The sequence below is a fragment of the Heloderma suspectum genome, chromosome 11 (assembly GCF_057233095.1).
Source record: "Heloderma suspectum isolate Gila_16-S chromosome 11, 16-S_ref, whole genome shotgun sequence".
NCBI lineage: Eukaryota > Metazoa > Chordata > Lepidosauria > Squamata > Helodermatidae > Heloderma > Heloderma suspectum.
The window spans coordinates 43,564,217-43,582,605 of record NC_139468.1 but is presented as its reverse complement, the minus strand read 5'-3'; the positions used below and the strand labels follow the sequence as shown (position 1 = coordinate 43,582,605).

Sequence of the window (18,389 nt, the reverse complement as noted above, 5' to 3'; positions counted from 1 at the left end):
TTTGCTGATTTATATAAGGGCAAGATTGGGTTGGGATGGCATCTGTAACTGCAGTAGGCCTGCCCAGTTCTGCTCTTTGCTTTGGGGTGTGGCTTTCATGCAAATGTAAAACTTCCATTCTCTACAGAAATATTTGAGCACTGCAATTCAGATTCAAGTTAATCCAAAGCAATTGGACTTAGTCAATTTGATGCCATTTGGAATCTAGGGGGAAAATCTGGAGTGCAATTTGACTCCATTAATAGAGGCCTGCACTCTTCACTGCCTTGCAGCTGTGGACCCAGCAAGGATACTAGACCAGAATCACTTGGTCCTTCATTGACAGGTAGAAGGGATTGGAGGAAAACACACGCTCTGGCCTAGAGCATGACCACCAACGCTGAATTCCTTACATGTTGTATAAGGTTTTTGACTTACTGATTCATTTCAGTATGTAAAATGGCTGACCAGAATGAAGTGTACTGTTGAGTTTAGCACTCTGTTTGTGGTGAAATGTAAACAACAAGTTTGTGGATGACACCAAATTATTTGGGGTGGTTAAAATAAAAAGGGATTGCAAAGAGCTCCAAAAGGATCTCTCCAAACTGGGGGAATGGGCATTAAAATGGTAAATGCAGTTCAATGTAAACAAGTGTAAACTGATGCATGTTGGGACAAAAAAATCCCAACTTCATGTATATGCTGATGGGATCTGAGCTAGCAGTGACTGATCAAGAAAGAGATCTTGGGGTTGTGGTAGACAGCTTGATAGAAATGTTGACCTAGTGTGCGGTTGCTGTGAAAAATGGAATTTCCATAATTAGGGCCAAGTATAATTAGGAAAGGAATTGAACATAAAATTGTGAATATCATACTGCCCTTATACAAATCTGTTGTGCCACCACACTTGCAATACTGTGTGCAATTCTGGTCACTGCACCTAAAAAGGATATTGCAGAGTTGGAAAAAGTGTAGAAGAGGGCAACTAAAATGGGGCTGAAAGGTTACAATGTCTGGGACAGTTTAGCTTAGGAAAAAGGCATGTACAAAATTATGCATGGTGTGGACAAAGTGGCTAGGAAGACATTTTTCTCCCTCTCTCAAAGTATTGGGACCTGGGGTCATCCCATGAAACTGATTGGTGGGAGGTTCAGGATAGATAAAAGGAAGGACTTCTTCACACAGCATATTGTTCAGCTATGGAATTCGCTACCACAAGATGTAATGATGGCCTCCAATTTGGATGGCTTGAAAAGGGGATTAGACAAATTCATGTAGGATAAAGTTTTCAATGGCTACTAGTCTTGATGGCTATATGCCAGCTCCGGTATCAGAGGCAGTATGCCCATGTATGCCAGTTGCTGGGGAGCACGACTGTGAAAGTGCTGTTGCAGTCATGTCCTACTTGTGGGTTTCCCATGGGCAGCTGGTTGGCCGCTGTGTGAATGGAATGCTGGACTACGTGGACCCTTGGTCTGATCTAGCAGGGCTCATTTTAATGTTCTTATGGCTCTTTGTGTCGTAGATTCCAGCTACTTACCTGACTGGTGATAAGACTGACGCTGAAGCATCCAGAATCTATATGCAGCTATCAAAGAAAGATCCCATCATAAAACTTCTCTATGTTACTCCAGAGAAGGTGTGTATTAATGACTTGGATGAGGAGGTGCAGGGAATGCTGATCAAATCTGCAGATGACACAAAATTGAGCAGGATAGCGAATACCCTGGAAGACAGAAACAGAATTCAAAATGATTTTGATAGGCTGGAGTGCTGGGCAGAAAACAACAGAATGAAATCTAATAGGCATAAATGCCAAGTTCTGTACATAGGAAAAAGAAACCAAATGCATAGTTACAAGATGGGGGATACTTGGCTCAACAACACAACAAGTGAGAAGGATCTTGGAATTGTTGTCGATCACAAGCTGAATATGAGCCAACAATGTGATGTGGCTGCAAAAAAAGGCAAATGCTCTTTTGGGCTGCATTCATAGAAGTATAGCTTCCAAATCCTGTGAAGTACTAGTTCCCCTCTACTCAGCACTCATTAGACTTCATCTGGAGTACTGTGTCCAATTCTGGGCGCCCCACTTTAAGAAGGATGCAGACAAGCTGGAGAGGGTTCAGAGGAGGGCAACGAAGATGATCAGGGGACTGGAAACAAAGCCCTTTGAAGAGAGACTGAAAGAACTGGGCATGTTTAGCCTTGAGAAGAGAAGACTGAGGGAAGATAAGGTAGTGCTTTTCAAGTACTTTAAAAGCTGTCACAGAGAGGAAGGCCAGGATCTCTTCTCCATCATCCCAGAGTGCAGGACACGGAATAATGGGCTGAAGTCACAAGAAGCCAGATTCCGGCTGAACATCATGAAAAACGTCCTGACTGTTAGAGCAATGGAACCAATCACGTAGGGAGGCGGGGGGCTCTCCCACACTGGAGGCATTCAAGATGAGGCTGGACAGCCATCTGTCAGGGATGCTTTGACTTAGATTCCTGCATTGCGCAGGGGGTTGGACTCGATGGTCTTATAGGCCCCTCCCAACCCTACTATTCTATGATTCTAGGAGAGCCAAGCTTTCATCCCTGCTCAGTTACAAAGTTTGGTGGATTGTTTGAGCAGGTCACTGTCCTGGTTCACATCATGATAACCTTTCTTTTTTTTTTAATTGGGGCATCCTGACTGCTCCTGCTACAAGCAGGAGCAGCTAAACAAACCACAGTCCTTCTAACATGGTTTGTTTATCAATACATGTGACCCAGGTGCTCTGGCTTGTCTTTCTTCCAACAAGCCAGAGTCATAACTCACGATTTATTGTTGGGTTATGACTGGTTTTTCGGGGAGAGACAAGCCAGAGGACCTGGTTCACACATCGCACTAAACAACCCATGAGCAGTATGGATCATGTTCTGGATCATGTTAAGGTAAGTCAAATGCTGGTGCGTGCTGCCTTGTTCACAATAACCCAGTATTTTAAAAAACAATAGGTTATTATGATGTGAGAACTGGGCCATTGTCTCTCTCCCGGACTTACCTTACATGGGGGATGAGGGTTAGTATGACAACAAACACTTTGTGTGCTGAAAGGAGCTAGAGAAGCTACTGTGTGCTAATGAACTGTGACAACTATCCTCTTGCTTTTCTGGCTTCATTGGTTTGGATCTTCCATAGGTTTGCTCAAGTGGCCGGCTGATGTCAGCTCTGGAGAATCTATATGAGCGGCAGCTGTTGGCACGCTTTGTGATTGACGAGGCGCACTGTGTCAGCCAGGTAATCTTTCCTCTGTTAGAAATTCAGGGATTGCTAAAGCAGTGGGACCCCTCATATTTAACTGAGAGCAAAATATCTTTCATTTTATCTTTTGACCAGTGGGGCCATGACTTTCGCCAAGACTACAAGCGTCTGAATATGCTTCGTAAGAAATTCTGCTCCATTCCTATGATGGCACTTACTGCCACTGCAAACCCAAGGGTGCAAAAGGACATCCTAAATCAACTGGAGATGCTTAAGCCACAGGTGTAAGTTTGATCTACAGGTAGGGATCTAGAATCGGGGGTGGGGTGGGGATGACAGATTACTCCCACGCAGCCTTCTGCAGCCCAGATTACATCAGGGGCAGGGCCATGTCCCCTGACATCTTCCAGTCTCCACCCCAAGTGCTGATTGGAGCGCCTCCAGCTAGTGCTTTGGTCAGGGACCTAGCTTCATCTGCCTCTCGCATTCCCCCACTGGGAAGAATGCAAGGCAGGGGAAACTCTTAGCATGCCACTTGCCCTCCCAGTTGAGACAGGAAGCAGCAAGCACACTAACGGAATCCCCGCTGTTATGTCTGAACAGTGATCAGAGATAACAGCAGGGATTCCTCCCTGCTACCCCTGAAGAGACGGGGCCTCAGTTGAGGCCTCATAGGTCAGATGGGCTGACATGGTGGGCCAAATTGGCCCATGGGTCACAGGTTTCCCATCCATGATCTTGAGGATGCTGTGATGAAAACAAACTCTCGGGCATTTTTGGGAAGTGAGGTAGTTGATTTGAGTTCTTACTGCCCTTTTCTCTTCGGATTTCTTTCTGATTGGCTTTATACTTATTCTTTAGAAATTCACTGCATGTTTTAATCAAATTGCTTTACTGGTGATTGATTTTTTTTTTTTTTAAGGTTTAGTATGAGCTTTAACAGGCACAACTTGAAATATGACGTTTTGCCGAAAAGGCCGAAAAGCGTTGCTTTGGACTGCTTGCAATGGATCAGAAAATACCACCCGTGTGAGTTAACTCCCCTTCTTCCTCTGGCAGTGTTTATTCATCTCAGATTTTTTAAGCACAAGTTTCATGAAAGGTTGGAGGTTGCTCAACATATTAGAGGATATTTAACACTTTGTTAGAGAGATATACAGAAATCTGCATTATTGATTTGCTTTGGGGCTAATGTTTGGCATCTTAAATCTGTACCGGAAATGTCCTGTCGTGATACAGCCTGGTGTAGTGGCCAGTAAGCTCACTGGGTGACCCTGGGCTAGTCATCATCTCTCAAGCTGAACTCCCCTTTCAAGTTGGTTGTATGGAGAAAATTGGGGGAGAGAACATCATGCAGTGGTTGTGTGGATAAAATGGGAAGTGGTGAAAGGGAACCTCACATACTACTCTTTGTAAGAAGGGTAGAAATGTCAATAATAGAAGATGGTCTTTTGCAATGATTACATTTATTTATAACTAACGTTAAATTATTGTAAACTATCCTGAGGGTCTGTTCTCCGGCCAAAAGGTGGATTAAACATCAAGCAAATGGGACGCCAAGGTGCATGAGAGTGCTACTGTCACTTTTAAGAGGTTGAGTGCCCCAGCCTTAATATTTTGCCTGTGTGTTTTACAGATGACTCTGGAATAATTTATTGCCTCTCACGATATGAATGTGACTCAGTTGCCAACATTTTGCAGAAGGCTGGCCTTTCTGCACTTGCTTATCACGCTGGTCTTCCTGACAACATTAGAGTTCTTGTGCAGCAGAAGTGGATTAATCAGGATGGATGTCAGGTAAAATGGATAAAACGTAAAGGTACTGAGTGAAAACAAATAACACAAACAAGTAGAACATTAAAACAAGAGGCACAGAACATGGCCAGCACAAATCTAAATGTTTATGTCTAATCCTCTGAAGCAGAATGTAAGGAGAAATGTTGGCTCTGTAGATATGTGAGTACTTTATAATGAAAAGGGTTCATACTAGCACAGAGCTTATTGAATATGTGACCAAATGCAGCTTTTAATTTTCAACAAAACAAGGAACACAGAATATCTGTAAAGACAGGGAGGTACAGTACACAGTGATTCAGAAGCAATTTGACCAAATGTTGTGCAGTCATTCTTGTGGCAAAACAAAGAGGTCGTAATTGTGTGTCCTCTAGGTGAGAACTTGGTTTTACTTGGTTTTGGCTTTCTAAATAGGTTGCTGTATTTGTCTTTATCCTCTGAGTGAGCTTGAAGAAGAGCAGAATATTGAGCGAGCAGGCACTATGGGTTCATTATACAAAATGTGGCGGTAGTGCCTGGCTTGCCTCTGGTTGTATGAGAGTGCTGTTTTGTTCTCTTCCAGATTATATGTGCCACCATTGCTTTTGGAATGGGGATTGATAAACCTGATGTGCGCTTCGTGATCCATGCTTCTCTCCCTAAATCAATTGAAGGTTACTATCAAGAGTCAGGCAGAGCTGGGCGTGATGGAGAAATATCTCACTGCCTGCTTTTCTACAGCTATAGTGATGTCACCAGGCTGAGAAGACTCATTCTGAGTAAGCATTCCTGTCTCAAATCTTGGGGCCGGCCTCAATCAAGCATGGGTTTTAAATTTAAAGTGAGAGCTAAATACTGGTTTAATGCTAATATTATAGTTCATTGTCATAGTATAATGTTATGAGCATACTTCTCTAATCATGGTTTAATATGTATTGCCTGCAAATGCTTTGACTGTTTTCCATTTGTGTTAGACGAAGTGATTTCATACCAGGATGCCTGGAATAAGTAGGACACACTATCCAATCCTAAAAGACTAGAACTTTAGATTTTTCAAATAATTTCGTTCCCATTTTGAGAAACTTACCAATCCTTTCTTACCTTGCAGGGAAAATGTCATAGTTTTTCTATAAATGCCTTATTTCTCTCTTCTGTTTATCATAATAAAAGGGTAGAAATTAACGCCCAAACCTAACTTGAACCTTTAGCTTCCTCCTCTGTCACATGTTCTCAGATTATTAGCTGGAAGCCAGAGCATATCTTTCCCTCTCCCCCTGTATCTTAGTGGAAAAAGATGGTAACAGCCATACACGGCAGACCCATTTCAACAACCTCTACAGCATGGTCCATTACTGTGAGAATGTAGTGGAGTGCCGGAGAATACAATTGCTAGCCTATTTTGGAGAAACTGGCTTTAATCCTAAGTTTTGTAAGAAATACCCTGAAGTAAGTTGTGACAACTGCTGCAAACAACAGGTAAGCAAGTTCTGCTTCAGCGTGTTCTGAAATGTTATTCTTACTGACCTTAAAAGAACTAACGTAATGTATTTGTGGTAGTGGTGGGCAGCAGTGCTTATGGGCTGAAGAAACTAATGCAGTTTGCAAATGACGACTTCCAAGCTCTTTCTCTAGTGTATTGGTGTTCCTAGTAATTCCTTCAGATTACATTACATATAACTTTACTAATTTTAAAATAAACCATTATATTAACTTGTGTATCTTGAGTTTGGAACAGTATCCACGTAGGCTAATAATGTATTGTCAGTAGCCACACATAGTGAAGCAAAGCCATCTTCCACTGTTTTTTTATGTTTAGGATTATAAGTTGAGGAATGTGACTGAAGAAGTAGAAAACATTGTTAGGTTTGTTCAGGAGCATTGTGGTGGAAAGGAAAAAAGAAGTATGAAGAGAAACATAGGAAGATACACACTGAATATGATGATTGACATATTCTTGGGTAAGTTCTAATGTATACCATCAGCTTTACGTGTTGGGTTTGCTATAGAGGGGAATCTTCCTGCCTCCGGGAGTCTTACTTCTTCAGGGATAATCTGTCAGGGGCTGCATGCCAGTGGTGGATGAACTGGAGTCAAAAGGGGCAGAATCAAGAGTTTGTCTTCCTTCCTTCCTTCCTTCCTTCCTTCCTTCCTTCCTTCCTTCCTTCCTCTCTCTCTCTCTCAACACACACACGTCATGGAATAGGACTTACTTCTAAGTAAACCTGCATAGGCTCAAACTGTAAAATCAACATCTTCATTTTGGCTAGATCATACAGTATTTTGCCGATAGCATCTCAACCAGATCGCTTGACCGCAGATTGCTCTTACAGTATTTCAGTTCCCAGTTTGCAAGAAGAAGAAACATACAGTAAAAACGGAAATATAAATAATAGGAAAACCATGGGCAGAAAAGGAAGCCAGGTTTCCTCTCTACCCAAGTAGTCAACCTTCAACAAGTAGCAAAAACTAACAAAATTATGTTCCAAATGCACCCCTGTGGATATCTTTCAGTCACCATGTGTGCGTGCGCACCCCCCTTTTTGAGACAGCAAAAGAAAGAAAACATCCATCCCCTGGAGCCATTTTTCTCTCTTCAACTCTCTGTGCTTTCCATGTTGGCCCCTTTTCTTCCCTCCCTCCTCCAACTCCGTCTGTTTGGGGGGTTTCTTCTCTGCATCCCCCTTTATCCCCATGAGGTCTCACGGTGTAGTGATGCTCTCTACCTCTGCGTTTGCCATGCACAAAGGAAAGGGGACAATCATGAGAAGCAGGTCCAAGAAGTCGCCACGGGACCTGAAACCCCTAGCAGCTAGGGCATATTCTGTGCTTGCTGCTAGCTCTGCTTCCATGCTGGCTGGGCAGGAATGGGCTCCTTTTCCTCCCCAGCCAGTACAGAAGCATAGCCTGAGGAGGGGCAGAGCAATTCCCCCCACTTGTGTGGCTCCTACAGCAAGCACAGAGATAAAAAGAGGAGGGGGTGGGGTCAAGAAGGAGAAGGGGTGGGCTGTTGTGTTGCATCTCTGCTAGAGTATGCATGTTAGGGAAACACTAGTAGAGCATTCCCTTTGAGAAAGTGGACTGATGCCCACTCATGCAGCATATGTTTACTCCAAAGTAAATCCTACTGTGTTCATTGGGGCTTACTAATTGGTTGGTGTGGATAGGATTGGAGCCTTGGTTTTGTCCTTGCAGTCTTCGGATTACACCCGCATTTAACAGTCTCAGTGGAAGATGTACAAACCCATATTGGCTTTACTATTTTACCTGTTTAATTCATGATATTCTTGTCCTGTCAGCTGAGATCAGCCCATATTTTGTCAATCAGAAGAGTTTCTCTCTTTCTGTCCTTCATACTCTATCTCTTCGCAGTTCAAAAACTGTAACATTGTGAAGTCAAAGGAATGCAGCTGGGTTTTCTCACTATCTTAGTCCCGGCCATTGTAAATTTTGTGAGCTTCATGCCTATTAGTAACTTCATGTACTTTTGGGACTAAATCTCCCCAGCACATTATTTGGCACTGGGATTTCATAGAAGCACAGGGAGGGCCGCAGTCAATTCACAGCACTTTTTGTTCTTAAGCTTTTGAGTAAGGTTTCAAAAAATAGAAGAGTTGCTTATCTTTCTACAACTTGTTGGCTGCAAGTCAGCATGAGATATTTACAGTGCCATCTTAAGCATGTTGATTCAGAAATAAGTCCCATTTTATTCAGAGATAAATCTTACTTGAATTCAGTGGATCTTACTCCCAAGTGTGCTTAGGACTGCAGTCTTGGTCTGACTTTAATGTTAAGGTGAATATGCAGAAATAGTTTGATATTTTCAATTTTCAGTCATTTAAAAAATCTCATTGTATGTTTTATTTCTTATTCTGTCTTAATAATGTTATTATCAGCTGCCTTGTTCGAGGGAGGGGTATAAATTCTAATAATAAATACACATCCCCCTCTTCCTAATCATCCATTCTTCAAGTATGGAAGTACCTAGTTGACTTCTCCAATGGTTTACTCCCAGCAGTCAAGAGAGGGGGTTAAATCACCTCACCCCAGGATCTTGCCTTTGTTTTCTCCTGGCTGCTGGAGAGCTCTAGGGCTGATCCTCCCTGGCCAATGCCTGGGTGGCATATGAACAGCTGGCTACAGGTTTAACAGGAACTATACCACCTGCTTTCGTGGCAGGATAGAAACATCACCTTCACCATGGCAGTGGGACCCTGCTTCCCTGGTCTCTTCCTCTCATGGTTCTGCTGCTGAGGCAATTAGGATGCTGTTGGGCTGTTTGCCCAGGAGTGCAGTCTCCTATGGCATGCCAGAGGACTCTACCCCAGTTGGTGTGCAGGATGGCATCATCAGGGGATCCCAAACATACTCCTTTGGAAGGCTGTGAATCTGTACCCTCAAGTGATCTTCTTTGCTTTGTCTTTATCAAGAAGATGTAATGCATATAATTCTGAATAGGTACAAAAAACGCCAAGATTCAGTCTGGCATGTTTGGCAAGGGAGCAGCCTACTCACGCCATAATGCTGAGCGACTCTTTAGAAAGCTAGTATTGGACAAGATTCTGGATGAAGACTTGTACATCACTGCTCAGCATCAAGCAGTAGCATATGTTCAGATAGGGGAAAGAGGTCATGCTGTGCTAAATGGCTCTCTACAGGTATGTAACAGCTAAATGTATGTATTTTAATCCTGTCTGACCTACCTGAGGTGCCCACTCTCCTCCTCCAATATAGTTATGAGTTTTCAGCTGCAGAGAAATAAATTAAGCTAAAGTTAAGAAAATCTGGTGGCTGCAGGCCTTGTAGAGAATGGTCTCTGGAGAGGAAGGCCCTTTTGTTCTAGTGGTTGCCTTCATCCATTTCTACTCCCCCCCGCCGCCTGCAGTCATAGTCTCACATTCTAGAGGAGGCAGTTTCGCTTCAGGTGACTTCTCTCTTTCAATGGTATGTTGTTGAAATGTCCTTTCACTTCCTTCAGGTAGAGTTCTGTGAAACTGAAAGTGCCAGCAGCATTCGCAAGCAAAGGGCTTCACTGACGAAGATGTCCCAGCGGGAAGAGATAGTTAAGAAATGTCTCTCAGAACTCACAGATGTCTGCAAAAATCTTGGGAAAGTGTTTGACATCCATTACTTCAACATTTTTAACACTGCCACGCTTAAAAGAATTGCAGGTAATGTGGATACTCATGGAAAAACTCATTGTATCATGCAATGGAGGAGTTGCTGTATTTGTTGGAACAAAATCAACTGAGTCTTGTGTCTTCTTAAAGACTAACAGCTCACTGGTATACAGAAAAGTACTGTGAACAGTGGGTCAAGAGGTACAATCTCTGACACTTCTATGGGAAGATCAGGTGTATGCAAGATAAGCATAGCAATTATTCACAACTGCAGTCATTTGCAATAAACCCTCTCCATCACTTTATTATGTTGCTGTGAATGGATCAGTTTGAGCTTTTCACAGAAATTTAAACTTTGAAAGGTTTTATATTCCATTTTACCATGCTGTATTTTAGAGTTTTAATTTTTGTGAACTGTCCAGAGAGCTTTGACTATTGGGCAGTATAGAAATATAATAGAAAGAAATCCTATTGACCTACTGTACCACTTTGCACTTCTTTACCTTTTAGCCTCATAGTAGTTTTTTTTTCTCTGTGTTTATCTATTGGAAGGAAAGTATGAATCTGATGGTGTGGAATATAGTCCACGAAAGCTTATGTCACAATAAATCTGTTCTGTAAGATGCCACAAGACTTCGTTTCATTAGTATATATTTTCTCTTTTAGATCTTCCAGCTTTTAATGTACCAAGGTTATATAGCCATGGTTCAGTCGTATCTTTCTCTGATGCAGAAAGTGTGGGGATCTGCTCATCTCTGTTGGATGGGCTTCAGTCTTGTTGACTAATGTAGGACCTAGTGTATGGACTCTTGAGTGGTCAGGAGTGAGCCTGGGGTGGGTTGTTCTTTTGATTCCATATAAGTGAGTGGCAGCAGGCCATGAAGCCATTAGTTCTGAGCTGTGCATGCCCCTCTTCCACAAACAAGCTTATGCTCACAGTGGCTCACCAGCACAGCTACATCAAATCCCATTTCAGTCAAAATAACAAAAGCAATACAATAAACATACATAATTCAAAAGAAAAGAAAATATCACAAACTAAAATAGTTTCAGTGACATAGTAGTAACAGAGGCTACTTAGCAAAATATCAATTTACACTGACTAATCCAGTAGCATTGCTTTACAGTAAACAAATAAGCACTATTTTCTGCTGTCTCAACAATGGCATTCCTTTGACCAACTTGACAGCAAAAAACACAATTCCCCAACAGAAATAGCAGATAAAATAATTTATTCTAGCCGTAAAACTTGCAGTGCTATCTCTGTCTTCTGGCTCACTTCTGCCTAAGTGGACCCCCACCCCCAATCATGTCATTAAGGCAGGCATATATCCCCCTCTTACTGCTCCTCACTCCAGGCATCAAATACTGGACAAGAGAGGCATGGCGTTCTGGTAGCAAGCAACCCCCCTTCAGATACTTCATTAGGGCTCTTTGTATTAAGGAAAGGGAAGGGGAAAATGGCTTCCATTTCTTCCCGTATGTATAGTAACTGCATCAACAAAATTATTACCATATTACCTCCAGCAGATAAAAGTATAATGAAATGTCACTTAAATTTTGGATACATGGATAATTTGAATTCACATGTGGGATTTCCTCATTTGAATACACATAAATACAAATTTTATTACTCAGATTTGTTTTATTCCATGATGCATGAACATTTATAGTGTTGTGACATTACTGTGACTTCTAGGGGTGGGGGAAATCCTCTACTCATTCATCCTGTTGGATCTCCACAGCAGGTAGATGGGGCTGATACTGCAATAAAAACTGTGTGCACAACATGTGCACTTTCTTGGTGCGTAGACGTACACAAGTCTGTCTGTGCAGCCCATTGCCGAATCTGTAGCTCTTTATTTTACACAAAATACAGTATGTGCTTTTCTGATAGATCATACCAGGGCACATAATTTTTCAACACTGATCTTGTTCTAGTTATGTAGAGCCTTCAAAAAACTCATGTTCCATATAATGCCATCTGCATATCTCAAATGTAGAAAACCAGAGTACCTCCGACGGGAGTGAAAATGTGTCTTCGGATGCAATCATATTGAGGATATTATTCACTATTGGTTTGCCCATTATATGCTGATCCAAAGAAGAAAACAGGATTACATAATCTTACATGGTACATGGATGAAGCACCACAAAATATTGTGACATAATTATTACTAGAGAACTGGCTTTATTATGAGGTGACACTATAAGCACATTTTCTAATTTTGTTAATTATTTTAATTGAATTGATTTATATAAATGGAAAACATGGTAGATAGGGATTTTAATTATGATTGATTTTAATGAATATTGCCAGTTAACAATTAATGGATTGAAAGCTCTTGCAAAGGCCCTTGGCTATAAGCAATCAAGTTCTGACTGCTTTATTAATCCCTGGAAATATTCTGCAAAATTTCTTTAATAATGAAATTGGATTGAGGTGCCAATGTTCCCATAAACCATTGACTTGGGAAGTTGGGCTGGATTCACTATCAAAAGTGCATGCATGTGTAAATGACATTCTTCTCTTGTATGCTCTGCTCTGATCCCAGTGACTGGCAGGTGCCATGGCTAATTTCTGTTGCTTGGGAATTTAAGAACAAAATTCGATAGCATATTTGTAAGATCTTGCTTAGTGTTTTGAGTATGTGGATAGAAACCACATACAATGGTTTTCATGTAAAAGAAGAAACAGCTTTGTGTGATGTCCATCCATTTAACAACAAAGATATTATCGGTATTGTTTTTGCTTCTATCAAACTCAAATGTTGAATCATTTCTAAAAGTGGCTTCTTTTGTCTTCAGAGACATTGTCTTCAGACCCAGCAGTTTTGCTTCAGATTGATGGTGTTACTGAGGACAAGTTAGAGAAATATGGAGCAGAAATAATTGAGGTGATGCAGAAGTGCTCTGAATGGACAGTGCCAGGTATTGTGTGACTTCAGTGTCATTGTTAATTTCTGCATTAAAAACATGTAGGCTGATCGGCTGCATGGCTACCATTGCAACAAGGAGCCATGTGGGGAGTCCTTTGTATGGAATGGCTATTTACATGCTTTGGGTCACTTTAAGTCATGCCAGAGATACCGCCCCCCTCCACTCCCATCACTGACATGACTGAAGTGACTCAAACCATGTAAGGAGCTATGTCATGCAAACTATGTACATGGTTCTCTGGTTTGGTGGCAGCTGTGTAAAAAACATTGTCATGGCTGAAGAGGTCCTAAGACCAAGGGCCCTCTTCCCTCATATAGAAATGCTATTCTCAGTGCAAACAGAAAAAGGTGTGAGGTTATGGTCATCTGTATGCAACATCCAAGAACACAATATAAAAGAGTTTGGGGTCTGTCTCCTCAGTGGAAAGCAAACCTCTCCCACCCATGGACGTTGGAAGAAATTACAATGTTGATGAGGCACAGGAGGAGATGTGCACAACATCTGGCTATTTCCAAAATATAAACAAGAAGGGAAGGAAGAGAAAAAGTCCCCAGTTATTCAGAGAATCGAAGAAGAAAAAAACTGGGTCTGGGGGCCAGCAGGCTCATTCCAAGGGGTATGTTTTCTGATCCTAAAGAACTGTATCACTGGTTTGTGTGCTGCTAATGGGAATAAAACCATACCACAATGCTAATTACACATATTTTAATTAATTATGAAATGGTCCTTGTAGAGAGTGAATGGTAGGGGTGGGTAGAGCACATGCATGAGAGGAGCATGGAATGATTTTTCATTTTAAACCATCTCATAAAATAATTACCAAAGATCTGTGATACTTAGGCAGTGAGTGCCATGCCTTTCAGAGTATCTTTGTTTTTTTACACTATTTCTATGTTGCTTGTATGCAAGGCTGGATGTGGAGTGTTGAATAAAATAAACATTCTGTGGAGTTCCAGGTATCCAGAAGAGAAAAACACAACGAGAAAGTAAGCTTTGGTTTCTCAGCGGTGAGGGACAGAGGCCCAGTTAGAAACTGAACTTGTTGATGGTTTTCATATACAAATTTTCTCTTTATTAATGTACAGATGAAAGTTTGACCAAAATGCAGAAGTGCTGAGAATTCTTTTGTAGGCGCTTTAATCCTGTGAGGCTTCTGAAACAGTAACTAGATATAAGCATGTTTACATAAATATTGTGGTCAATAACATATTCTGTACCCCCCCCACTTCCTAGGGGATACAAAATCTGCAAAAAGGCATCATCCAACTCCAAAGGTTCTACATCTGACATTCTTCCAGTCAAGCTAGGAATTGGCAAAAGGCCTGGAATTATGGCACCACCGAAACCACAAAGCAGACAATATCTTAAGCCTTCTTATTCACTTTTGTAATGTTCTTTAAAGCTCTTTTCATTTCTGTGAGCAGTACTTATTGTGAACTTACTAAAATTTTGATCAAGTTATCTATTTGTTGTAACATTCATGCTTCAGTGTTTTAATAAATTTGGACCATACTGTAAGATTTTTTTAAATAAGAAAGACACTTTGTGTAAACTTCCCTGCGGAAATGTTTGGGATATATAAATCCTTTAAAATAAATCTATTTGGATAGACATGCCCATTCCGTTGCGTGAATTGTGTAGCTGCCATTTTCCAAGTTAGCTGATATGTGAATAGGAATATATGTCCGAGTGCATGTAGAAAGCTTGTTTTGGTAGCAAGAGCTGTGTAAGAATGCATCTCAAGTTCAAAAGTGTAATGGCATTATTCACTCAGTGTATGCTGTTTGAATGTTTCTGATTTCAATGGTTATTAAATATTTACTTCATTTGTATCCCACTCTTCATTCAAGGAACTCGAGGCTGTGTACTTTTTTCTCCATCTTATCCTCACAACAACCTAGTTGAGGTAGGTTAGATTAAGAGATGGTGATTGTCTGAGGGGCACTGAGCGAACTTTATAGCTGAGTAGGGATTTAAACCCAGGTCTTCCTGCTCCTAATCTGGCACTTCGGCACCAGTAGCCTAGGGGATAATGTTGGCTAGCAATAGTTCTTATATCCATCTTGACTTTAAAAAAACACACAATCTATATGTTGCCACCAAAATTGGCTTTCTTCATGTGTGCACTCTGGAAGTTTTAGCCAACACTGTAGAAGGCTCAAGACTTTCTGAAACTAACAAGATGACATTCAGCAGAGATAAATGTAGAGTCTTGCATTTAGGTACAAAAAACCAAAGCCACAAGTATAGGATGGGGGAGACCTGGCTTGGCAGCAATACATGGGAAAAGGTCCTGCATATGAACCAGTAGTGCAATACGGCTGCTAAAAAAAAGCTAATGAAATCTTAGGCTGCATTAACAGAAGCAGAGTGTTCAGGTCACTGGAAGTAATTGTTCTGCTCTATTCTGCATTAGTCAGGCTGCATTTGCAATTCTAGGTGCCCCATTTTAAGAAGGATGTTGACAAATGTTTGTCCAGAGAAGAGCAGCCAGGATGGTGAGGGGTTTGGAAACCAAGTTTTATGCGGAACACTTGAAAGAGCTGGGTATTTTTAGCCTGGAGAACATTAAAGAAATATGATAGTGGTCTTCAGATATTGGAATAGCTGTTACGCAGAAGATAGAGCAGACTTGTCTCGGTTGCTCCAGAGAGCAAGACTTCAATCAATGGTTGGAAGTTGCAGGAAAGCAAATCTCAGCTAAATGTCAGGAGAAACTTCCTAACAGAGAGGGCTGTTCAGCTGTGGGTCAGACTGTCTTAGGAGGTGGTGGGTTCTCCTTCTGTGGTGATACTTAAGCACAGGATGGATAGCCATCTCTCCTGGATGCTGTAGATTCATCCTGCATAACAGATCCTGTATTGAGCAGGGGAGTGGATTAGATAGTCTTGAAGGCCCCTTTCAACTCTTGATTCTATAAGTTATCACATATCCCCATTTGTGTGTCAGCCATTGTGTGTCATGTAAAAGAATGGGCATGTCTATCCAAGTTAAATGTGTACTTCCATGGGCCTTAAGCACATGCAAACTTCAATATTTCCTGCCCATCATAGACCCCCATCTATGGCAGATCCAGAACTTAGCTGGGAAGACACTAGAGCAGTGGCCCTCCACATGTTCTTGGACTTGAAATTCCTTCTCTGGCCATGACTGATTGGAATTGGAGCCCAGCCACATATAAAAGGCCACAAGTTCCCCACTCTCTCACTAGATGGAGGGAACACCCCAGCCCGGCCTGCTGGCTTGAAGGGTGGACCAAGCTGGTCTCCTTCAGCTGAGAACAGAAATTCAACATGTGAATACAGAATTTCAATTTATGTTCAAGTGGATGAGACTCTCTAGGTGATGTTCAAAAGTAGCATGTCCTTGGATGGGCCAACAATTTGCCAAGCTGGTTCCCACTAAGGTTGAAGTACCCTCTGGAGAACCCATCTGCCAAAGGCTCCCTCAGAGGGTACAAAGGTTAATTCTATAATGCCTGGTAAAGGTGTTCACTGACGACCAGGTGGCTGCCCTGTATATCTCCTCCAAGGGTGCTTCCCGCCCCCAAACTGAGTGCCTAGCAGTTCCTTCTGATACCAGGCGATTACTGGGGGATTGTGCTAATGCAATGCGCCCCGTTGTCCAACTTAGCAGTGAGGCATTGGTTACCTTCCTACCCAAGGACTGAAGGAGATGAACATGGTGCTGTGTTGCCTATGAAGTGTGGTCCTATCAACTAGGATAGCTCTGCATACATATATGGAATGCCACTCCTCCTAAGGTAAGGGTGTATAACCTTTTTGGTTGTGAGGGCTGCATGTGATGCTGGGCTGTGGGTCATGTGTGCACACATACATATGCACTCCTATGCATATGCCTGCTGCATTTATATCAGCAGCAACACTTGCAGAGGATAGAGCCCTCTGAGAGCAGTTGCCAGAGCATCAGCTAGAAGATACTGGCTAGCACACTGGGCATTCTGAGAGTGCTGCTAGAGCATCTTCTCAGAGGCAACTTGGCAGCAATGGCCATTGCAACATCAGCAGTGGAGAAGCTGCTTTGGATGGGGCAGGGGTGGAAACTACCAGGGGGATCAACAGTTCAGAAGCAACTGCAATGGTAAAAAAAAAAAAGTAAATGCAGGAAATTAGCAGTGGGGGCCTGTATGTGGGTTGTGCACCCTTGCTCTGAGGGGAATGGCCAGATAGAAGGAGGGGAGGGTCAATTCCTGCACCCTGTGCTGACCTTGGGAATAAAGAATGGATCTGACCTTAGTATCACCTTGTTCTGGTGAAAATTGTACCATTCTTTCTCAGGGAAATGCTCCGTCTGGAGATTCTCCTGTCTGAGCTGATGGCCACCAGAAAGACTGTTTTCAAGGTCAGTATCGAGGGATACCACCCCCGGGGACCCAAAGGAGGCCCTGATGAAGTCTTTCAGGATGTTTCGCTTCCAGATGGGAACTCTGTGGTCTGCGGGGGGAATCTCTTGCTTTGCAGGTGTTATCAGGAGGTGGGGGGAACCGCTAGGCTTGCTTTTGATGCTTGTCAACAGACCTGCTGCCTTACCATGTTCAGGCTTAAGCCAGCAGCCAGACCCTTTCTGAAGAACTCTAAAAGACCCACCACCACCCGCCCTGATAAGTCACTGCTAGAATTCTGATACCAGGAGAGGAAGGATTGGCAGGCTCTATTAATCAAGGTTTGTCTTGCACACAGAAACATGGTGATCACTGTCTAAACAGGCTAGGATGCCCTGTGCAGTTTCCAGGCAACCAGTCAGGCAGCTTCAGGAAGCGCAGGTTCTGATGTGGAATAGGACCCTGGTAGAGATCATCCCTGGGTCAAGTGACAGTGGCTCTTCTGATACTTTGTTGATCTCGGCCACTTCAGTGCCACCATGATCAATGGTTGGTCTCCGATCCTTCTGAGTCTCAGGATGACAGGGAGCAGGGGAAAGGCATGCAGAAAGGCCCCTTGGCCCATCCAAGGTCAGGGCATCCAATCTGGGCACCTCCTCCTCAAAATGTGGCTGTGAACCCTGGCAGCTGACTGGCTGCCAGAGGTAAGCTGGGCAGTTTGCTGCAGGCGTCCTTTGTCCCTAGGCACAAGGCTGGGCCGCTCGCTGTTCTGGCACGGCTTGTGACCCACCCAGCCAAATGCAGTCCGTGAGCCAACTATGGCAGAGTAGCAGTGGCTCAGTGAACCTCATTCAAGAACTGCTGGCTGAGACGGCAAAACCAACGAGGTTATTAAAGCACGGGCTGGTGGGCTGTTCAGCTGTTCAGCTCCCAGGCTGTGCAAGGCAGCTTCTTGAAGGTCTAGCTGACCAGGCGAACCGGCTCAGGTTATCTTCAAATTATGTTT

At 42.7% G+C, this 18,389-nt stretch overlaps 1 protein-coding gene across 5 annotated transcripts in view; it reads left to right on the top strand.

Annotated features, from left to right (window-relative positions):
* BLM (BLM RecQ like helicase) overlaps positions 1–14,894 on the top strand; it is a 28,527-nt gene extending 13,633 nt beyond the window's left edge. For 3 of the 5 annotated variants that reach the window (XM_084817676.1, XM_084817675.1, XM_084817678.1), the window contains 13 exons: positions 1,505–1,618; positions 3,149–3,247; positions 3,347–3,495; positions 4,134–4,240; positions 4,848–5,008; positions 5,568–5,763; positions 6,270–6,460; positions 6,801–6,942; positions 9,440–9,639; positions 9,960–10,152; positions 12,910–13,032; positions 13,462–13,657; positions 14,275–14,894. In XM_084817676.1, coding sequence (XP_084673802.1) covers positions 1,505–1,618; positions 3,149–3,247; positions 3,347–3,495; positions 4,134–4,240; positions 4,848–5,008; positions 5,568–5,763; positions 6,270–6,460; positions 6,801–6,942; positions 9,440–9,639; positions 9,960–10,152; positions 12,910–13,032; positions 13,462–13,657; positions 14,275–14,431 — 2,028 coding nt within the window. In that variant the 3' untranslated portion in view covers positions 14,432–14,894. Of the gene's footprint in view, positions 1–1,504; positions 1,619–3,148; positions 3,248–3,346; positions 3,496–4,133; positions 4,241–4,847; positions 5,009–5,567; positions 5,764–6,269; positions 6,461–6,800; positions 6,943–9,439; positions 9,640–9,959; positions 10,153–12,104; positions 12,303–12,909; positions 13,033–13,461; positions 13,658–14,274 lie in introns of all 5 variants that reach the window. The other 2 variants (XR_014785440.1, XR_014785439.1) reach the window with 2 other exon arrangements.
* The last annotated feature ends 3,495 nt before the right edge of the window (positions 14,895–18,389 follow it).